Source organism: Mobula hypostoma, chromosome 25 (genome assembly GCF_963921235.1).
Source record: "Mobula hypostoma chromosome 25, sMobHyp1.1, whole genome shotgun sequence".
Lineage (NCBI taxonomy): Eukaryota > Metazoa > Chordata > Chondrichthyes > Myliobatiformes > Myliobatidae > Mobula > Mobula hypostoma.
This window is the reverse complement of record NC_086121.1, coordinates 22,282,130-22,306,188: the sequence shown is the minus strand read 5'-3', so window position 1 is coordinate 22,306,188 and position 24,059 is coordinate 22,282,130. Positions and strand designations below refer to the sequence as shown.

The following is a 24,059-nucleotide window of genomic DNA, read 5'->3' as shown; positions in this document are numbered from 1 at the left end:
AGAACTCCCAGTTTCTCTCGCAGACATTTTCAGTGCATGTTGCCTTCGCATATCTAAAAATCAGCATCCGGTTTATTATTGATCGCCGGCGTGTTTTAATTTATTTCAGAGATTCAGCATGGTAACCGTGCTGACCCACACTGTGAACAAATTAACCTACTAACCCATGCAGGGTCTTTGAGTTGGGAGGAAACCAGAGCACCCGGAGGAAACCTGCACAGTCTTGGGGAGAATGAATGGTCTCCTTATAGACCGGCAGAATTGAACCCAGGTCGCTGATACTGTGATAGTGTAACTCTAACCACTGTGTGATCATGTCACCCTGTATCTCAGGCCATTTGTTGTTACAGGGCAAGGCATGAGAGTTACTATTAGTTACAAAAATAAGTAACAGTGCAAAGGAGGAATAGTGAAATTTCTACAGATGTACAGTGGAGAGCATTCTAACTGGGTGCATCACCCTCTGGTATAAGACCATAAGATATAGGAGCAGAATTAGGCCATTCAGCCCATCGAGTCTGCCCAGCCATTTCAGCACGGCTGATCCCGGATCCCTCTCAACCCCGTACACCTGCCCTCTCGCCACATCCTTCGATGCCCTGACCAATCAGGAAGCTATCAACTTCAGCTTTATATTACCCACAGACTTGGCTTCCACCGCACTCTGTGGCAGAGCATTCCACAGATTCACTACTCCATGGATAAAAAAAAACTCCTCCTTACTTCTGTTCTAAAAGGTCGCCCCCTCAGCTTTAAGGCTGTGCTCTCTAGTTCTGGATACCCCCACCATAGAAAACATCCTCTCCACATCCACCCCATCTAGTCCTTTCAACATTCGGTAGGTTTCAATGAGATCCCCATGCATTCATCTAAGTTCCAGTGATTCCAGGCCCAAAGCTGCCGAACGCTCATCAAACATTAACCCCTTAATTCCTGGAATCATCCTCGTGAACCTCCTCTGGACTCTCTCCAATGGCAATACATTCTTTCTGAGATATGGGGCCTGGTATGAGGTGGGAGAGGGGGCTACTGCACAGGATCAAAATAAGCTGCAGGAAGTTGTAAACTTAGTCAGTTTCATCATGGGCACTAGTCTCCGTAGTATCCAGGACATCTTCGAGGGGCAATCCCTCAAAAAGGCGGCGTCCATCACCCAGGTCATGCCCTGTTCTCATTGGTACCATCAGGAAGGTGATACAGAGCCTGAAGGCACACTCCCAAAATAGAAGGGCTAACACCTCAGGCCAAGACCCAGATGTGTATCTACACCTAAAGGACAGAGGACACTCCTTTGATAACAATGGGCACATTTTGGACAGGGAGGACAGGAGGTTTGAAAGAAGCCATCTTTGTCAAAGTGGAAAGCCCATCCCTGAACAGAGGGGGGTGGGGGTTTACATCACCTATCACCTACTTACAATGCAGTCCTAACATCTCCACAACAGTTCACACCTCCATTCATGTAAAGTAGGACTAATGACCCTCTCATTACCTCTACAACACTTAATGACTCTCATGTGATTGCTATACCTTTAAACAACTCATAGAGTTTATAACCCTGAAAACTACCCACCATGGATCAGATCGGAAGAAGCCTCTCAGATGAGTGGTGAAATGTCTTCTAGAAAACACAGCAAATCCGGGGTTGCCTTGATTTACTATAGCTTGAAATAACAATGACCTGGATGACTGGGAACCTTCATGGACAGATTCAGGAGCAGTATCTTCCCCTCTGCCATCACATTTCTGAATGGGCATTGAACCCGTGAACACAACCTCACAATTTTTTAAATTCCTATTTTTGCAGTACTTATTTAATATATACATACTTACTGGAATTCAGTTCTTTTCTATTACTGATTGCATCGAGCTGCTACCACAAAGACAACACATTTCACGGCGTCTGTTGGTGATATTAAACCTGGTTCTGATTCTGTCTCTGAACTGGTGCTTACGAGTCCACGGGCCATTCAGAAATCTGATAGCGGAGGGGGGAAAGCGGTCGAGTTTGGGTTTTCAGGCTCCTGATGGTAATAGTGAGAAGGGGGCAAGTTAATGATAAGTGCTGTTTTCCTGAGGCACTGCCCCTCGAAGATATCCTCAGTGCTGGGGAGGGTTGGGGCCGTGATGGAGCCAGTCGAGTCCATAACTCTCTGAAGCCATCCACATTAAGGAATGTTCTCTCTCTTCTGGGTTACCTCCAAACGTGGCCTGTCTTTTATGAAAGGACAGCTTTTTGCCGGCGAGGGAAGTGTCCCCTCCAACGCTGCTCCGAGTGGACGGTAACAACCATCAGCCTCCGGACGTCCCGGCACTGCAGAGAAGCGGGAGGCTGCAATGGAGAGGATCAAAGGGTTTGGAGTCAATAAGGAGGGTCACGGAGCTCACACAGCAAACCCAGCATGAAAGCGAGCTCCAGCTGATTTGCTTCAAGTCGTTTTGCCGCTGATGTGTGGCAAAGCAGGCATTTCCTTTACAGATGGCATCCGAGGGTAATTGTGTTAAAAAGCAAACGAGTTGGGTCCGTTGCCAAAGATGGGTATGTCGGCAAGCGGAGTTTAAGCATGTGACCTGCCATGTTTATGCAGGAAGAAGAGGAACATTTAGGCCTTTGATCAGGCGAAACCTTTCCTTTCAATTCCTTAAGCCTTCTTCTGGATTTCACTAGCAGCTTGAGATATAAAGAAGGAAATGCATGTGTGCAAATATCTTTTTTAGCTCGGATTGTCCCAGAGCGATTTATAGCCAAGAGGATAAGATCTTTATCAATACTTTCTAATCTCACCTCACAGATCAACAAATGATACCTCCACAGTTGTTAATCAGAATACATTAATGCATGTTCTGAACTAACAAAAAACTAAAGTTGTTGTGATTTTGTACATTAATAGTTTAACAATAAATGTTAAACTATTCGTTTAATATAATAGTAACAATATTATCAGATGAAAACAATTAAATAAAGGAATGGTTTATTGATTTTTATGGATGTTTATATTTTAAATATTTTGATACTTTACATTGAGTTCAAAAGTCAGAAATTACGTTGCAGCCTTATAAACCTCCAGTTAGGCTGTGCCTGGAGTGCTGCATTAATTTCTGGTTGCCCAATTATAAGAAGGACGTCAAGGCTTTGGAGAAGGTGCAGAAAATGCTGCCCAGATTTGAGGGTGTCAGCTATGAGAGGATGGGCAACACACACAAAATGCTGGAGGAACTCAGCAGGCCAGGCAGCATCTGTGGAAAAGAGTGCAGTCCTACTGAAGGGTCTTAGCCTGAAACGTTGACTGTACCCTTTTCCACAGATGCTGCCTGGCCTGCTGAGTTCCTCCAGCATTTGGTGTGTGTTGCTTGGACAAACTTGGGTTGTTTTCTCTGGAGGGGAGGAGGCTGAGGGAAGATCTGATAGAGGTTTATAAGATTATGAGAGGCATAGACAGAGTACACAGGGAGTATCTGTTTCCTCCCCCAGGGATGAAATGTCAACTACCAGTGAGCATGCATTTAAGGTGAGGGGATAATTTCAAAGGGGGTGTGAGGGGTAAGTTTTTTACTCAGAGAGTGGTGGATGCCTGGAATGCACTGCCTGGTATGGTGGTAGAGGCAAATACATTAGAGGCTTTTAAGAGATGTTTAGATAAGCACGTGGATGTGAGGAAGATGGAAGAATATGGACATTGTGTAGGCAGAAGGGATTAGCTTAGCTGCCATTTGATTAGAAATTTAATTGATTCAGCACGACACTGTGGGCTGAAGGACCTATTCTTATACAGTACTGTTCTATGTTCTATTAATATTCCAAGCATTTAATGTCCCCCCACACTAATTTTAATGCATATTCAGACTGTTAAAAAGCAAAATTAAAAGTAAGCATGGATTTTAACCATTGTATTGATTAACAATGCATAAATCAAAAACAGCCAAGGACATTCACTGCAAATCAGATACTTTTAAAATACTATCATGATTCTAACACATTTTATTTTTGTTTGTTTCTGTGGATTATCCCCACGGTCTGTCTCTTTCACGTTGTAAGAGGTTAATAATCGAGAGATACCGCCCCCCCCCCCCCCGGGTCGGTCAGCAACAAGCCACTTGTTAAAAGCTACCATTCAAGCACCTTTAATCCACAGGAGTTTACATTGTAACTTAACACATCACAGTGTGGGAAGCTAAGTCAGTAAATCAACAGTGGGTCGCTCCATGTGGTCACCTCGCACATGAGCTGGTTTTAGTTGATATTTTGTTTGTAAATTTATAGCTTAGCCCTTTCAAAACCCGCTTCCTTGCCCTCAAGGATGAGCTTTGAGCCTGCTTTGAAATGGCCAAGGAATGGGGGTAATTTGTAGCAAACAGTGGCAGATCTGACATTTTGTGTACATCAGGGCAGCAGTAGGCCTCACTAGTCTCTGGAACACAAGAGCAGAGACCCAGCACTGAAAGAGCCTGTTCCTTTTTTTATAATCCAACTCACTGCCCAATTAAAGGAATTTGTCCCTCTCTTGACCTGTGCACAGTTCCCTGAACAGGGCTCGTATCAGGACTAAATAGGTAGTCTTTTTAAAATTTCAAATATAAGTGAAAAGAAAACTGATTTATTCCCTATATACTGGCATTTGATTTCTTTAAAAAAAGTCAACTTATTCCTTATTTTATTTATTATTCTCCCTTTTTCCCCCATCTCAAGGGTTTTTCCCTCCAGACCCCCTCTCCCAGGCCGGAGGGTGGAAGAACAGGGCGTGGAGAGCTTCCTGACTTCCGACGCCAGTGCCAGTCCTTGGCCAGCCAACAGGTGGCACCCTCGTTGCAGGGTGAGACGACCCATGTGAGTTTCTCCTCTTCACCGGGTGCACGATGATGACCACACAGTTTGCCTCTTAAAGTGGCAGCAAAGCAGGCAGTGGGCTTGAACTCCAGGGTCCTATACAGATCAGGCTTGGCTTTCGCACCTCAACCGTGGCTTGAAGTTCTCTGGCCTTGCTCTAGCTGCTCTTTTCAAAGTCGGAAAGGATCCAGATTCCGCAGGATTTTTGCAATATCTTTAAAAATCATCGCTCGTTTCAAATATGTTCCAGTATTTCGTGCAATTATTTTATGAAAGGTTTCTTCAGACTTTGGAAAGGAACTCGAGAGCTTGAAAGAAATTAATTCCTTAAAAAAATTACAGAAAGGAACTACAAAAATAGCAGGCTAATTTTTCTCTATTTTATTTGAAATTCTGAAGCTGCATGTATTTCCTGCCTATAACGTCTTCTAATTTATTAATATTTTTTCAATGACGAATCCCTACATGTCCTTGTTAAATATGTGAGTTTTGACCAAAGGAAAAAATGGCTGGAGTTGCTTAGCACTACTGTTTATTAGGTGTGTCAGAAACCAAACTTACAAAAATTAGCAAAAATAGTGGAAAGAAAAGTACCAATATTTGCAAAAAGATATCTACCAGAAAACCAAGTTATAGCTCCCTATTTTTGTCCAGTGTGAACTCCTGGCAGCCCATAGTTTTGTCTCTCTCCTACTGGGGGTGAAAAGCTCTGTTTTATTAGGCACCAGGATGTACCATATTTAATTACCCACAAAGCCAAGTTAAGCCTACACATGGATCAGAATATGATGCACCCCTCAATGTAGTTACAACCACATTAAAAAATAAACTGAAGTGCCTACATTAAATACAGTATACAAACAACATATGCATATTTAAGTAAATAATAAAGGCATCTGTTAGCCTTGCGAGACCACGGATCTGCACCTGGAAAGTCTTCACTCTCCAGGGCACAGGCCTGGGCAAGGTTGTATGGAAGACCGGCAGTTGCCCGTGCTGCAAGTCTCCCCTCTCCACGACACCAATGTTGTCCAAGGGAAGGGCATTAGGACCCATACAGTTTGGCACCAGTGTCGTCCAGAGCAACGTGTGATTAAGTGCCTTGCTCAAGGACACAACACATTGCCTCGGTTTAGGACCCAATCGGAGAATATCCCGGGGAAGGCATTGAAGGGCGTACACTCAGTACAACACCTGCAATGTGTGTGTGTGTGTGTGTGTGTGTGTGGTCATTCTTGGGCTTGTTATGGAACCGTTGAACTTACAGACCAGATTCGAACCTTAGGCAGATGATCAAGCCCATGACTTCTCTGAGAGTCAAGACTTATTTGAAGGTATACAAGGCTACTGCACCATCAGCATTTGGATCTGGGGCTGCTGTACAATCTTGAGATTGAACTTATTGCTAACAAGATGTGGTTTTAAAAGTTTTCACCCTGAGCTGCTGAACTAGAGGAATCATCCGTCAGCCAGTTGCTTGTTCAACATTTGTGGACAGTCTTTCTGCCTCTGCAAAGGAAAGTTGTGGGTTTCGGCGTCAGGCTGCAGAACTGGAGATATACATCTTGGCTGCTACAGCAGTGCACCGTTGAGTGACCGCGTCAGAAAATACTGACAATGCCCAACCTTTGTGCACAGGGAGTCAGAGTTGACCTGAAGTGTTAACTCTGCCTCTCTCTCTTCAGAGATGCTGCCTGACCCACAGAGGTTTTCCAGCGTTCCCCGTTTTTATTTCCGATCTGCGGCATTTGTGGTAGTTTGCTTCAGCAGTGCTTAGGAAGGATGCCACCGCAATGTGTGCTCTTATTTTGAAGAGGTATTCAGCCTAGGACCTGTCCAATGGTTTAATGGTTCGATTTAATGTCAGTGAATGTATACAGTAAACAACCTGAAATTCTTACTCTTCACAGATGTCCACAAAACAGAAAAGGGCCCCAAAGAATGAATGACAGAAGACATTAGAACCCCATAGCCCCTCCTCCCCCATGGACAAGCAGCAGAAAAGGTATCAACCTTCCCCCCCCCGCTCCAGTGAAAGGATCAAACCACCCCCCCACCACCCACCATGCGAGCAATAGTAAGCAAAAAGACCATAATCTAGACTCCATCAAAATCACTACTGTCCATCCCAACACTTTGACATCTCAGCATGGTCTCTCTCTCTCTCACTACCTAGGGAGAAAGAGATATCGCTTCTGCAATGACAAGGGAGACCAGTAGCTCACAGTTTCGATGTTACAATATGCCCCGACGCTTGGCAACAGATTGAGGCTGAGAGGAATAATGGATTGGCAATGATGAAATGGCAGAGCAGACTCTATGGGCCAATGTAGCTCTCATATCTCACAGCCTTGTGATCTTGCCTGAGTTCCCCAACTCGAGGATCAAAAGACTCTCACTCACCATCGGGAGCGAGAGAGATCGTTGAGTGCTGGGACCTTCTTTCGAGAGGAGTGTGCACCGCCTGCTGTCTCGATCTTTCCATCCCTCATGACACTTCAGTTGGTGGCATTGGCAAGGGTCTGGGCCGTCCACAGGACCGCACCCTGAAGGCGCACTGGCAATGTCGAAACGCCAGGCCGCTCGGCGAGTCCAAACGTGAGAACCCAATGCCCGAGAAGAACCGTAGTTTGAGCTGCAGCTGTAGATCACAGACTCCAACAGGATCCCAGCCTCCGTGAAAAGGAAAAAGAGACATGAGAAGAGAAGAACAAACCATTTTGCGGACACACTGGAAGAAGTCGTCTGGGTCTGTAAAAACCTCTGGCACCGTTCTCTCAAAGTGACTGTAGTAACTATCGTAAGTGCGAGGAGGAGCAGGGGTCATGCTTGGTGTTCTGGCCTACCTTTATCCATTATTAAAACCAGATTATCTGCTCCTTATCACACCGCCTTAGCTGCTGAGCTAATGAACTCATTCTTTGGCCAGCTGGTCGTTCAACATATTAGGACGTCCCTGTCTCCACAAAGGAGGTTCGCGGCTTTCCGCCTCGGGCTTGAGAAGTGAATGGATAAATCTTGGCTGCTGCTACGGTGCAGCCCTGAGTGGCCAAGTCAGAAAATACTGGAAGGCCTACGAGGCACATTGACTCCCAGATGACTGACCTCACGACAGCAACTGGCAGTTCAGTAGCAGCGAGAGACTTGGAATTTCCTGCAGTCCCTCCCTTCACCACGATAATTCAGCAGAGGTTTGGTCTGTCCATAATAACTGTAGGACATCCCAGTCCATGTGCAGACTGCCGCAGATCGCAGGGAATGTGTATTGGCTTATGCTTCTGAAATTTGGCTCCATTCACTCCAATAAAACCCAATGTCAGGAGTGGAATCCTGCGTACAACCACAACTATATCATTCATTCGGGATTTAACACCAAGGGCTGCATTTCGAGTTCGAGTCCACTGTCATTCAACCCTACACTTGTCTACAGCTAAACGAAGCAATGTTTCTCTGGGACCGAGTTGCAAAGCACAGCAGATATGTCACATACAGCACATAAAATAATAACAACACAATATTATTAACAGAGGAACAAATATTCTGTAGATGGCATAAAATGCATATGGGTCTCAATAGCTACATTTAATGTCAGAGAAATGTATACAATACACATCCTGAAATGCTTTTTCTTCACAACCGTCCACGAAAAGCAGAGGAGTGCCCCAAAGAATGAATGACAGTTAAATGTTAGAACCCTAAAGCCCCCCCAACTCCCATCCCTCCCGCACAAGCAGCAACAAAGCAACCCCCCCCCAACCAGCAAAGAAAGCATCAGCACCCTCCACCGAGCACTTAAAGCATCAATAAAGACACAGACGCCAAAGACTACTCGTTCACCCGGTAACTCGACATACCACAGGCTCTCTCTCTTTCTCTCTAATAAGGGAAAGAGAGGCGTCTCCGTTATGACAAATAGTAAAATATTCAACAGTATTACTGTTACTGGTGCTGTCATAACTAATGAATACCAGATGTTCAGAGGTTTCACAGGCTGTTACCCAGCCTAACAGTCCTCGTTTATATACCGTGGTACCTTCTGCCTGGTGGCAGGAGGTCAGAAGGATTGTAGAACGGGTGGGAGGGGTCCTTGGCAACACTGGCAGGTTCTACTCCCCTTACATCTGTGCTCTCTACCTGCCCAGAACTCCCTTTTCTTGTTATCACTTGTGCTTGCGCCCAGCCAGGGGTCGTGGTTGACGCAGATACAGTAGGGACGTTCAAGAAACTTGAGGATAAGCACATGGATGATAGAAAAATGGAGGGATATATAGGAGAGAAGGATTTAGATTGACCTTAGAGTAGGTTATGAGGTTGGCACAACATTGTGGGCCAAAGGGACTATACTGTACTGTTCCATGTTCTGTGTTCTATGTTCACAGTGACACTGTTTCACTCCATGTCTTACCTCCAAGACTTGTCCCTTTGTGATCCACTAGGGCACAAAACTACTGTGACTCCCATTCTGTCCTGTAAGATTTGGTGTCTGTGCATCAATGTTACTTCAGTTTTGTGACGGAATAATGATAAATTGTACTGCTTTAGAAAGGGATTTAATCTGGAGGTTTTTGACCTACTATGCACTTCCAGTGCACAAGGATTTTTAGCAGCAATAGAGAACGTTACAAAAGATGACAAACTCCCCTGTAAAAAAAGAACAGAATGATATTTCTCCATGCTGAGGCCCGTCATTACTTGTGGGTTGAGATGCAGAGTTCCAAAGGCCATGGAGATCAGTCTTTGTTGGGTAGTCCGAGCGTCTCTGTTATTGGCCCCGGTCCTCGTAACTTCCTGTCCTTGCTGCCATCCCTGCTGAGGAATGCATCTGTGTGTGCGTTAGGGGAGGACAGTAATGACTTTGTGGTCAGTAGCCTGCTGATCTTGGCTGTTCAGCTTTGTAAGTTAAGAATGAGCTTTTGAACAGGGCTGGGAGTTGTTTCCAGTGATCTCGCTGTTCAGATCATTGACAGGCACTGTGAGTAGTCATGGACTCCCCACCCATTCCTTATGGCAGCCACAGTTTTCCAACCCGTTTATTTCTACTCTGTTAATCCATTTATTCCTTCTGTCTGTTAGCCAAACTTCTATCTGTGCCAGCATGATTACCTCCAGTCCTGTCTGTCCTAATTTCCTTTAATAACCTCGTTTAATAAAGTCCAACTGTGTCACATCTACTGGTGCATCCTCCTCTACTCTGCTGGTACCAACTCAGCATACCCCCTCAGTCGCAGGACTCTGCAGAGAGTGGTGCGAACAGCCCAGCACATCTGTAGATGTGATCTTCCCACTATTCAGGACATTTACAGAGACAGGTGTGTAAAAAGGGCCCGAAGGATCATTGGGGACCCAAGTCACCCCAACCAGAAACTATTCCAGCTGCTACCATCCGGGAAACGGTACCGCAGCATAAAAGCCAGGACCAACAGGCTCCGGGACAGCTTCTTCCACTAGGCCATCAGACTGATTAATTCACGCTGATACAATTGTATTTCTATGTTATATTGACTATCCTGTTGTACATACTATTTATTAGAAATTACTATAAATTGCACATTGCACATTTAGATGGAGACATAACGTAAAGATTTTTACTCCTCGTGTATGAAGGATGTAAGTAATAAAGTCAATTCAATATTCCAACTGATTTTTTAAACAGGATTTCTCTTTAATGACATTGACACAAGCCCTTTATTATTTCCATGTCTGCTAAAACCGCTTCCTTAGTTCCAGCTCATTCCCCACGTTAACCTGGTCTGTAGTCCTCAGTTTCCTCTTCCTTCTTTCCTAGTACAGGGGTTACATTGGGTATCTCCCAGTCTTGGGAAAAATTCTACAATTCTGGCAGTTTGGGACGGTGACGATCAGTGAACCTGCATCTTCTACAAAATCCACTGCAGGGCACTTCATCTGGTTTTCTTTGGCCTGGTTAGATATACATTACTTGCAAACATTTATTAATTGCTTAGAAGGTTATCAATAGATATTTACTGTCATGCCCGATAATGTAGTTTCCCAATCCGTGTCTCATGTCTCCATAGTTTGCTTCATTGGGACCTTAGTTTCAGACAGAACTCTAAACAGAGATTCTGCAGATGCTGGAAATCTTGAGGGACACACACAAAATTCTGGAGGAACTCAGCAGGTCGGGCAGCGTCTGTAGGAATAAACAGTCGATGTTTCGGGCTGAGACCCTTTATCAGTATTGGAAAGGAAAATGGTTCATCCCCCCCCACCTTCTTATTCTGGCTTCTGCCCCCTTCCTTTCCAGCCCTGATGAGGGGTCTCAACCCGAAACGTCGACGGCTATTCCGCTCTGTGATATTGCCTGTCTTGCTGAGTTCCTGTCAAGTTCAATCCCTACCTAACATTCTTTTATATAATGATCACGCTCCACCCCACCCCACTCCTTTAATTACCAGGTTATCAATTGACCTTTCTTATCACATAATGATTGATCTGGGATAATCTGTCCTCTCAATCATTCCTCAACACAGTGATCTAGAAAACTATTCCTTATATATTCCATTAATTAATCTATTACCGCTAATTTTGCTTATCTATCCCATATGTGACCCAGCTGCTGGCGTAATGGCATCAGCGTCGGACTTCGGGACAAAAGGTCCCGAGTTTGAATCCAGCCGGCTCCCCTGCACACTTTCCATCCGTGCTGGGTTATGGACTGGTGATCTCTTTGGAAACTCACCCAGCAGAAGGCAATGGCAAACCACTGCTGTAACTTGCTTTGTATGCGGTTCCCCACTACGTCAGAGCGGTGTGGAGGGAAATCGTCCGCTAACCGGAGAAACTTACCCTGTTCTTCTCTATCCCATCTCATTTTCCATTCTTTCTTTCCCTTCCAGACATTAAGAGAGGGAATGGGAAAAGAGGTGGGCCAGCCGATAAGGGAAGTTCGACCTTCTGGAATTCACAAATCAGAACCAAATCATCTGAGCTGTGGAATAAAAATTCACTCTTGTAAAATTTATGTGAAAAAAGTAAATAAATAAACACATTTTTCCTAACAAACACATATGCAGGTAACGTAGCATTGTATTACGGAAAATTGTGATCTGGAAACAATCTCTCTGTAAACTGTGGGGGTGGGGGTTGCCCATATTTAGTTTCCAACGCTGGACCATCTCTGGGCATACTGTGAGATGTTATCCATATCTTTCCACGGCTGTGATTAATTCACCCACCTTTTCATTAATGGCACATGCAGAGAGATAAAGATGGTTCAGATCTGTGTTTGTGACATGTACTCTCTTCTCATTCTACAGGAAGTATATCCTTCTGCATGTATGCTGGTTCCAATTCTTATTACTCACCCTTCTCTCCTGCAGTATTGATTTTTATACTTGTTTTAACTATATGAATTCTCCGTCACCAGATCTACATCCTCGGATTTACTTTAGGTTTCACTCTTTCCACCCTTGGGATTTTGGTGGTGGACTATTGGATGTTATAGTTATTAATTCATCAGCCTGCTCTGAATTCATGTTTAGTAGCTGTTACACAGCTATGGAGTTTAATGGGAGGTTGGGAACCAGCTCCCTATTGAATGGGAAGGAGAGCGCAGGAAGCTTGGTGCCAGTGGGTTTAAAGGGAGCGTGAGCTGCAGCACTGGGAATTTGGGAATTCTGGACCATCAGGAATTCTGCACAGATAGCAGATCATCGCGTTTCTATTTGTGCTCTGTTTAAAGCCCTGGCTATCCAACTTGCTGGTTGCATTCCAATTCAAGTGAAGCCAGTCACAAAAGAAGAATTCCCTTTTTTCCAATCCAATGCCACAGTACATGAGTTGACACCCGTTTCTCCAACAGAGGTCTTTGCAACAAGCGTTCAGTTCTCTGATCTTTTTCACTCTGCCAATTTGGTGGGCTCAGGTAATAATCTGCTATTTACTTCGGGCCCCAATTATAATATTCCTTCAACAAAACCTGCTCCTTTATCCTATGTAAGTCAATGGTACCCTCATGGACCTTGACCATCAGATCTCTCCCCTCCTGCTGGAAGATCCCCTCCAGCTCTGAGGAGATATCATTAAGTGTCACCAGTCAGGCAACAAGGAAAAGTATCTGTTCCCCAACTAAACTGTCTCCTATTGTTACTATAATCCCTGTCACTCACCCAAATTAATTGGCTCCTGTACCTCAGTGCTGTGGCCAGTTTGCATGTTCATTGCTCCTATCTGCGAGGGCAGCAAGAACCCTCTGCCTGTTGGACAATTGCAAGGGTTCCAATGCTAGCTTCTGGGTTGCCATACCCTCCTCACTCGTCGTCCTGGCCTTTTTTTACCAACCAGCTCAGCATTATCCAAACAAACAATACACCCAGCTCCCGGAACAAAGGGGCCTTGTGGTTTCCCTTTCCCTGTTACATCACACTGTGTGAAGCTCAGACTCCAGCCTATCAACTCAGAACTGTCACTTACCGTGTTATGCCATTGACTGCCACCAAATACTACAGCTGCAATACCTCACCCACCTTGCATACACCTTAAAATAGTTCCTTTATTTCATTTCATTTAGTTAATTTATTTCACCTTTAGCTGCAGATTTCTATTCTAAAGTAACATCACGAGTCACCTGATTTCAACTAACTAGTTTTAGCAGTTTCTAAATTTAATGTCCTCCAGAAATGCACCATTTAAAACTACGCAGGTAAGGAAATTTAACGGCAATACTAAATTAAACCAGTAAGCCTTTTAAAAAATGAAAATAGAACCCTTTTCTCCTTAATGGATCAACCTTCAATCTATTCGTCCTTTGATACTCTCTGGAGTAGTAATTTCCAAAGATTCACAACCCCAAGAGGGGAGGAACCCTCCTTATATCTTCTGACGTGAGTGAGTCCTATTTCTGAAACCACGCTGCTAATCACAGATGAGGAGAAACCACTTGTCAGGATCTTCCTGATGAAGCCCCTCAGAATCTCACTGAGGTCACCACCACTCATTCTTCCCAATTCTGGAAGGCATTGTCCCAAACTATTTCACCATTCCTTAACTTATATATTGGCGAGACCCGACGCAGACTGGGAGACCGCTTTGCTGAACATCTACGCTCTGTCCGCCAGAGAAAGCAGGATCTCCCAGTGGCCACACATTTTAATTCCACATCCCATTCCCATTCTGACATGTCTATCCACGGCCTCCTCTACTGTAAAGATGAAGCCACACTCAGGTTGGAGGAACAACACCTTATATTCCATCTGGGTAGCCTCCAACCTGATGGCATGAACATCGACTTCTCTAACTTCTGCTAAGGCCCCACCTCCCCCTTGTACCCCATCTGTTACTTATTTTTATGCACACATTCTTTCTCTCACTCTCCTTTTTCTCCCTCTGTCCCTCTGAATATACCTCTTGCCCATCCTCTGGGTCCCCACCCCCCTTGTCTTTCTTCCCGGACCTCCTGTCCCATGATCCTCTTGTATCCCCTTTTGCCTATCACCTGTCCAGCTCTTGGCTCTATCCCTCCCCCTCCTGTCTTCTCCTATCAGTTTGGATCTCCCCCTCCCCCTCCAACTTTCAAATCCCTTACTCACTCTTCCTTCAGTTAGTCCTGACGAAGGGTCTCGGCCTGAAACATCGACTGCACCTCTTCCTACAGATGCTGCCTGGCCTGCTGAGTTCACCAGCAACTTTAATGTGTGTTGCTTGAATTTCCAGCATCTGCAGAATTCCTGTTGTTTGTCACCATTCCTTAGAAGCCTGGTGTGAAAGGGAGAAATTCCTTAGGTAATTCATGACCATAAATGTATGTAAAGGCCCGCAGAGATATACACCAGGTTTGTAAGTATTGTCTTGCAGGGTTGAAATGGGTGCAGTTGGCATGTAAAGTTCAAAGGTGTGTTGTTTCCAGCATTGATACCCCTGATATGTGAAGGGGATCTGGAGGTAATGTAACAGAAGAATGCCTGGAGGAGTAATCAGTTTGTTTGTTCCTAGCTCCCAGAAAATCGAGAGCACCGTCCGGTGGATCCACATTCATCCTGGATTAAATTTGTACAACGAGATGGAGCCAAGAAAAACAAGAAATGCAGACCCAACCGGAAAAGAGTACTGGTATTCCAGTTTATTTTTTTTTTCCGCTCTCTTCTCCCTGTCCAGATCCTGACTCATTCCTGGGATATTGTTCATTGGGCAGCCAGGTAGCCGCAGACCGTGACTGTGGCCATTGGCACAATCACACAGCTTAACCCAGTCCTGCCCACGTCCAGACTCAAAGCCCAAAGATACAACAGCAGCGGCTGCACAACACTCGAAAGAGGTTCCCTTACCGATCTTCACTACACAGCCCAGCTATCCCTAGGCCAGTTGTAAGCCTTTGACCAATGATAAATGAGCAAACCTAGCACAGGACATAGAACAATACAGGCCCTTCAGCCCATGATGTTGTGCCAGCCCATTCCATAATCAATCAAACCCTTTCCTCCTACACAGCCCGTAACCCTCCATTTTTCTTACATCTATTTCCTAAGAGTCTCTTAAATGTCGCTATTGTATCCACCAGCCCTGGCAATGTGTTTCAGACACCTGCCACGCTCTGTGTTAAAAATCCTACCTCTGACATCTCTAGGCTTTCCTCCATAAATGCTTGGTCTCTACTGCTCTGCAGAAAAGCCTCTGGGTGTCTGCTTTATCAATGGCTCTCATAATCTTATAAACCTCTCTCAAGTTGCCTCTGATGCTCCTTCAGCCTAAAGAGAAAAGCCCTATCTTGCCTAACCTTTCGTCATAAGACACGATATTCTCTCATCCGGGCGGAAACCTGTTAGGTCTTCTCTGTACCTTCTCTAAAGCTTCCACGTCCTTCCTATAATGAAGTAGCCACAAATATAACTAGAGCTTTACAGAGCTGCAACATTACCTCGTGGCTCAGGCCCCACACTATACACCTTCTTACCGACCCCCAATAAAGTTGAGTGGCTAATTTGAAGGATCTATGGACTTAGACCCCAAGATTGCCCTGTTTCTCCATGCCGCTAAAAATCCTGCCATTAACCTGTACACCATCTTCAAGTTTGGTCTTCCGAAAGTGCATCACTTTTCTGGATTGAAATTCATCTAGTACTTCTCTGTGGAGTTTCACATCCTGTTTACATCCCATTGTAACCTACAAAAACCTTCTGCACTATTCACACCACCAACCTTTGTGTCATCTGCAAACCTACTAACCCCTGCTTTCACTTCCTCATCCAAGTTGCTTATAAAAGTCACAAAGAGCAGAGGTCCCAGAACAGATCCCTGCGGAATACCACTGGCCACCAACCTCCAGGCAGAATACACTCCCATCTGCTACCTCCATCTGCCTTCTGTGGCAAACCAATTCCGAATCCACACAGACAAGTTTCCATGGATCCCATGCCTCGTGACTTTCTGGATGACCTTTCCAAGGCAAATCTTATCAGCAACAATCAATATGAAGCAACGCAAAATACTCAGCAGGTCAGGTGCCATCCATGGAAGGAAATAGACAGTCACCCTTTGCTGAGTACCTTCAATCCTCCCATTGTACCAACTGGGATCTTCTAATGGCCAGCCATTTTAGTTCCACTCACATGTCTGTCCACGGCTTCCTGTACTGCCATGTTGAGGCGAGACTCAAATTGGAGGAACAGCACCTAATTTTCCACTTTGGTAGTGTCTAACCATGATGGCATGAACATTGAGTTCTCTAATTTCCAATAACCACTTCCCTCTGTCCCTTTTTTTTTCTTCATCTCACCTGCCTCCATCACCTCCACTCACATGTCCATCTGCCCATCACACACTCTTCTTCCCTCTGGATCCCCCACGACTTCCTTCCTCTTATTCCACGGTCCAGTCTCCATTTCTATCAGATTCCATCGTCTTCGGTCCCCTTGTCATTTACACCAATCATCTCCCAGCTTCTTACATAATTCTCACTCTCCCCCTCCCTCAAATTGCCTACCACTTCCCCCCCTCCCACCTTCCCTCCTCACCTGGATTCACCTCTCACCCATTAGCTCTTGCTCCACTCGCCTCCCCCCCACCCCCTTTTATACTGGCTTTCTCACCTCTTTCTTTCCAGTCCTAATGCAGGGGCTCAGTCCGAGGCTTAGACTGTCTGTCAGACCTGCCTGAGCTGCTGAGTTCCTCCAGCATTTCGTCTGTGGCTCCAGGTTTCCAGCATCTCCCTTGTGTTTGCTGCAGTGATCTTATATGCTGCCTCTATCAAGGGATCACTGCCACATTAGTGAATAACATTCTCAGACATAGTTTCTAAGATTGTGAAGATCGGCCCAGTAAATTTGAAAATATGAAGGTGAATATTGTCAATTTAGATTGGTATAGGGACTACTTTAAACCTAATCTGTCTGTTAGAAAGCTACTGGAATTGAGTGTGATGCCGAATTTATACACTCCTTAGACCATAAGACATAGGAGCAGAATTAGGCCATTCAGCCCATCGAGTCTGCTCTGTTGTTCCATCATGGCTGATCCTGGATCCCACTCAACCGCATACACCTGCCTTCTTGCCACATCCTTTGATGCTCTGACCGATCAGGAAACGATCAACTTCCACCTTAAATATACGCACGGACTTGGCCTCCACCGTCGACTATGGCAGAGCATTCCACGGATTTACTACGCTCTGGCTAAAAAAAGTCCTCCTTACCTCTGTTCTAAAGGGTCACCCCTCAATTTTGAGGCTGTGCCCACTAGTTCTGGATACCCCCACCATAGGAAACATCCTCTCCACATCCACCCTATCTAGTCCTTTCAACATTCAGTAGGTTTCAATGAGATCTCCACTCCCCCCATTCTTCTAAATTCCAGTGAGTACAGGCCCAAAGCTGCCAAATGTGCCTCATATGTTAACCCCTTCATTCCCGGAATCATCCTTGTGAACCTCCTCTGGTCTCTCTCCAATGACAACACATCCTTTCTGCAATATGGTGCCCAGAACTGTTGACAATACTCTAAGTGCAGCCTGACTAGTGTTTTATAAAGGCTCAGCGTTATCTCCTTGCTTTTATATTCTATTCCCCTTGAAATAAATGCCAGCATTGCATTTGCCTTCTTTACTACAGACTCACCCTGTAGATTAACCTTCTAGGAGCCTTGCACGAAGACTCCTAAGTCTCTCTGCACCTCTGATGTTTGAGCCTTCTCCCCATTTAGATAATAGTCCGCACTATTGTTCCTTTTACCAGGATGCATTATCATTTAATGTAACTGTGCTGTGCAGTTATTGGCCAGGGTATCAGTCCAACCTTTCACCCGATCCCAGGAGTCTCTTGCTCAGGGATCAAGTCAGAAGCCCTCAAACACAGACATAGCTAACATTGTTTTTGCTCCCAGAACCTGTACCATCCCACAACAACATTTCTCTTTGTTCCCCCCCCCCCAAGCCGAGCCTCTCCGGCCCCCCCGGACCTCCAGGGCCACCGGGACCCCCCGGGCCAGCGGGGGCTGCCGTCACACAGGAGATACTGATGCGTGAATTTAAAGCAATGGTACGAGGTAAGCTGTGAATGTGGGGGAGCGGAAGGGAGGCAGGGGCTTGGAGCAGAGTGATCCGTGAGAGAGTGAAGGAGCAGAGGGTTATGAATTTGTCTTGGCGACGCCGTCCCGTGTTCAGCTCCGGGACTGAAACCTCCAGAGCGGGAACAGAAAACACTCAGCAGGTCAGGCAGCATCTGTGGAGAGAAGAAATAGGGTTCAAGTCAACGCTTATTGTGCACAAGTACAGGTGCAAAAACCTGCTTCAGCTGTCTCACGGGTGTTTAGGTACAGACCGCACAAAGAACATAAACTGTGTATAAATTCAACAATGGGTGACCTGTCATTGGGAACCATCGACCTGAAACATTCTCTCCCTCCACCACCGTGGCCCGACCTGCTGAGTATTTCCTGCATGTCCCATCTTTACTTCAGATGTCAGGAATCTGCAGCGTTTTGCTTTTTGAACCAAATTCCAGGCTGGAGGTGAGGTGGAGGTTCCATACGTCGGTGCGTTTTCGACCTACACGGGATGAAGGATGTAATGCAGGATGGGTTTAAGAACCTGTCAGAGGGTCCCGGCCCGAAACGTCGGCTGTACTCTTTTCCATAGATGCTGCCTATGGAGGGCTGTGGTCCCAGTGCAGGTCGATGGGACCAGGGAGGGTAAATGGTTTCGGCATTGACTAGATGGGCCGAACTTCTCTATGACTTGAAAATAACAGGTCAACGCTAGCAGGAAAAACTGGTATTGGTATTGGTTAATTATCGTCACACATACCAAGGTGCTGTGAAAAGCTTACCTTGATTAATTCATTGCACAAAGCATTTAGCTAGGACAAGGTAAAACAGTAACAATGCAGGGATCTTGTCCTGAAAGATTTGACAGTTTAGCCCCCTCCATTGATGCTGCCTGCCCAGCTGACTACCTCCAGCATTCTGTGTAGGTTGCTCAGACTTGGGAATAATCTCCTCAGTCCACATGGAATAAGCTGGAGAAGTCGTTGGGTAATTATGGCATCACCTGTATATTAGATAAAGAGACTTAAGTATATTTTCCTTTCCAGTTATGAAAGGAATCTATGTAATGACAAGTTGGAGCATATTGTGTTTTCTACTGTGTGCTGCCAACTGAAGTGACTCACTCTCCCCATCCGAGAGGAAGCCACAGGCTTCATTCTTGGCACCCTTATAGCTGCAATCGAAACCTGGCTCACAGGCTCGCGTGGGTCTGCGCCCAGGTCTTGCTGTTCTGCACCACGGGGCAGGTTTATAAGCTGGCCACTCTGATGGACACCCAAGGGTGATCTTTGAGCTTAAGTTGCTGGCTCAGCCGCCTCTTCAAGTTCTTACCCTCCGCTGAGGCATTGCAAGGATAACGAGAGGAAGAAAGACATCAGGTGGAAGCCATGATAGATGTGTGTCTGAATTCTGCAGTCCTTGTCCTCACAGCTGAACAAATAGTGCACAAGAGCTCAAGGAAATGGGAGCAGGAGTTGTTCCTCGGACTAGAGTCCCATGACTAGTGGCAAGTCTCAGGGGTTGGTGCTGGGCCCATTGCTGTTTGTCATCCAGATCAACCATTTGGATAAGAATGGTTAATAAGTTTGCAGTTGACACTGAAGTGGGTGATAGAGTGAACAGTGAAGACGGTTATGCTAGGACTGTATTCCTTGACATGTAGCAGACAGTATATCATGATGGGCATCGATAAGGAGCATGCACCCAACTCTTTTCCTAGAGTTGGGGATTGAAGAGCCGGAGGGCATGGGTTTAAGGTGAGAGGGGAACGATTTAATAGGAACCCGAGAGGCAACTTTATTGCATAAAGGGTAGATGGTACTGTATGTGTGATGGTGGGGATGTGGGAACTGGGACCCCAGTGAGTTGGCGGGAATGTGGGGACTGGGATCCTGGTGAGTTGGCGGGAATGTGGGGACTGGGATCCCAGTGAGTTGGTGGGAATGTGGGGACTGGGATCCTGATGAACTGATAGGAATGTGGGAACTGAGATCACAGTGAGTTGGTGGGAATGTGGGGACTGGGATCCTGATGAACTGATAGGAATGTGGGAACTGAGATCACAGAGAGTTGGCGGGAATGTGGGGACTGGGATCCCGGTGAGTTGGTGGGAATGTGGGAACTGGGATCCCAGTGAGTTGGTGGGAATGTGGGGACTGGGATCCCCATGAGCTGACAGGAATGTGGGAACTGGGATCCCAGTGAGTTGGTGGGAATGTGGGGACTGGGATCCCGATGAGCTGACAGGAATGTGGGAACTGAGATCACAGAGAGTTGGCGGGAATGTGGGGACTGGGATCCCAGTGAGTTGGTGGGACTGTGGGAACTGGGATCCCAGTGAGTTGGTGGGAATGTGGGGACTGGGATCCCGGTGAGCTGACAGGAATGTGGGAACTGAGATCACAGAGAGTTGGCGGGAACGTGGGGACTGGGATCCCGGTGAGTTGGCGGGAATGCGGGAACCGGAATCCCGGTGAGTTGCTGAGGAGGTGTTTGAGGCAGGTACAATGGCAACTTTTCGAAGACGGTTGGACAGGTACGCGGTTTGGAAAGGTTTAGGAGGATACGGGCCACGGGCAAAGAGGACTAACCTGGATTGTCAGCATGGACTAGTTGGTCTGAAGGATCTGCTTCCATGTTGTAGAACTTGATGACTACAGGATATATGAGTAGGACCGCAGGCCCTTTGCCTGCCCTGCTGTTCAAAATAATGATAGTTGATCCATGGTGGCCTCAACTCTGCATCTGCACCATTTCTGCATACCTCTCTACTCCTCAACCTGTCAAATATTTATCACTAAACACTAATGTTCCAGCTTCCACCCACCAGGACAGGGAATTCCAGAGGGTACCACCCTTTGTGAGAAGAGATTTCTTCATATCTCCGTTTTAAATGAATAGCTCCTTATCTTTTAGCTGTCTTCTGAAACAAGTCAATATTATTTTTAAAAACACATTCTTTAAGAACGTGAGGAAAGATGTAACAATGCTATCTGTTGGATCTGTAAGAAGTGAAGTGGGGAAGGGATGCCTCAGTATTGGTCAGATTTCTGGAATGCCCACATTGGCCACATCCTGAGTATTGCCAACCTGAACGTGCAAGTGCAGAACTTAATCCTGCCATTTTATGACGTGCCCATGCTGGCCCTGTGCATTTTCAGCTGGTTGCATTGCTAAATTTCTGTTGTGATCTTTCCACATGAGCAAAGTCTTAAACCAGCGGATGTCACAGGAATGGTCATGAGACATCCCATTGCTTCAAGTGGAGTACTGGATCAAATCAAGAAGCTGTTTAACATGGTTTGATCCTTTTCTTTTGAAGTAATCCTATAAACTTGAGAATTTTTCCTTGCCTTTCTCAGAAGAAACAGAGAGACGGGCAGCTGTTCTGACTGAAGTGCAGGCACCAACTTCTCTCTCGTTTCACGATGTCCATCCGTACAAAAGAGTAGAGGAAGCTTTTCATTGCAAACTGAAGGGGACAGTTACCGTGGACAAAAGAACTCTGCTGGAGCTTCAGAACTTCCAGGCGGTAAGAAAGCTGAAATTTCTCAGATACCACAAACCTGTCCCCGAATGGCTATATAACAAGAATGAGAAAGTAAAATGTTATTGAGCTAGGAGTTACGTGATAATCAGGAACGCTAGAACTTCGCTGATTGTTGACCTGCCAGATTTTCTGTTTTATTAGGATTAATACCCCACGGTGCTTTTAATTCAGTGATTTGGGAAGGGCATCCCAATGAGTTAGAAGGGACAGTGCGAATTGGTGTCCCTGTGAGTTGCAAGGGAACGTGAGAACTGAAATCCTGGTCAGTTAAAAAGGAATGTGGGACTGCAATCACAGTGAGTAGGCGAGAATGTGGGTACCTGAATCCCGATGAGTTGGAAGGGAATATGGGAACTGGGATCCCAGTGAGTTGAGAGGGAAGGTGGGAACTGGGATCCCGGTGAGTTGGGAGGGAATGTGGGAACTGGGATCCCGGTGAGTTGGGAGGGAATGTGGGAACTGGGATCCCGGTGAGTTGGGAAGGAATGTGGGAACTGGGATCCTGGTGAGTTGGAAGAGAATGTGGGACTGTGATCCCAGTGAGTTGGAAGGGAATGTGAGAAGTTGGATCTCAGTGGGCTGGAAGGGAATGTGGGACTGGGATCCTGGTCAATTGACAGGAATGTGGGACTGGGATCCTGGTGAGGTAACAGGAATGTGGGACTGGGATCCTGGTCAGGTGACAGGAATGTGGGACTGGGATCCTGGTGAGGTGACAGGAATGTGGGACTGGGATCCTGGTGAGTTAACAGGAATGTGGGACTGGAATCCTGGTGAGTTGACAGAAATGTGGGACTGGGATCCTGGTCAATTGACAGGAATGTGGGACTGGAATCCTGGTGAGTTGACAGGAATGTGGGACTGGAATCCTGGTCAGTTGACAGGAATGTGGGACTGGGATCCTGGTGAGTTAACAGGAACGTGGGACTGGGATCCTGGTGGGTTAACAGGAATGTGGGACTGGGATCCTGGCAAGCGAGAAGGTTGAAGCAGCATCATTAGCTGTTATGCCCCTTGCCGAATCTTTGGGATTCCTAGAAGTTCAAATATTGGGTTATCAGTTTTATTTGCATATTTGAGAGTTAAGAGAATTGTAAATTCAGTCATCTAGCAGTATTTAAATCTACAATAATAATGTTAACCTATCTGAGCAACTGAACCTGATCTATATGGGCGCCTTCACAAAATCCCACAGCCCCCAATGACCCTGTGATTTCAGTCTCTGAGGCTGACGTGAGAGTATCCTTCAGGAGCGCGAACCCACAGAAAGCATCCAGCCCAGACAGGTAGCTGGCTAAATACTAAAGACCTGTGCTGATCAACTAGCTAAAGTGCTCACTGAGATCTACAATCTCTTGCTTTGGCAGTCTGCGGTACCTACTTGTTTCAAGCAGGCTTTAATAACTGGTGCCTAAGAAAAGCGTGGCAACCTGCCTCGATGACTATCGTCCAGCAGCAACTATATCCACTGTCATGAAGTGTTTTGAGAGGTGGGTGATGAAACATATCAACTCTTGCCTGAGATGCGACTTGGATCCGCTCCAATTTACCTACCGTCACAACAGATACCATCGCATTGGCTTGTCACTCAACCCTACAACATCTGGACAACAAAGGTGCATACATCAGGATGCTCTCATTGACTACAGTCTGGCATTCAGTACTATCCTCCCCTCAAAATAATCCAATAAGCTTCAAGACCTTGGCCTCGATACCTCCTTGTGCAATTTTGTCATTTGCAGACCCCAGTCAGTTTGGATTAGCAACAATATCTCCTCCACAATCTCCATCAGCACAGGTGCACCACAGGGCTGTGAGCTTAGCCCCCTGCTCTACTCGCTTCACAGTAATGGCTGTGTGGCTAAGCATAGCTCCAATGCCATATTCAAGTTTGCTGATGACACCACTCCCACAGGCAGAATTAAAGATGGTGATGACTCAACATATAGAAAGGGAGTTTGAAAATCTGGCTGAGTGGTGTCACAACAACAACCTCTCACTCAATGTCAGCAAGACCCAGGAGCTGATTATTGACTTCAGGAGGAGGAAACCAGAGGCCCATGAGCCAGTCCTCATCCAGGGATCGGAGCTGGAGGGGGTCAGCAACTTTAAATTCCTCGGTGTTATGGTTTTTCCAGTTATGTTATATGGATCAGAATGTTGGACAATATCTAGTAACATGAGGAAACG

At 46.0% G+C, this 24,059-nt stretch overlaps 1 protein-coding gene across 2 annotated transcripts in view; it reads left to right on the top strand.

Annotated features, from left to right (window-relative positions):
• The window catches only part of c1qtnf12 (C1q and TNF related 12), a 79,734-nt gene that overhangs the window by 17,970 nt on the left and 37,705 nt on the right, over window positions 1–24,059 (top strand). The window contains exons 2-5 of one of the 2 annotated variants that reach the window (XM_063032982.1): window positions 4,688–4,825; window positions 14,777–14,893; window positions 18,208–18,319; window positions 21,682–21,851. In XM_063032982.1, the coding sequence (XP_062889052.1) occupies window positions 4,688–4,825; window positions 14,777–14,893; window positions 18,208–18,319; window positions 21,682–21,851 (537 nt within the window). The remainder of the gene's footprint in view (window positions 1–4,687; window positions 4,826–14,776; window positions 14,894–18,207; window positions 18,320–21,681; window positions 21,852–24,059) is intronic. The other variant, XM_063032983.1, reaches the window with a different exon arrangement.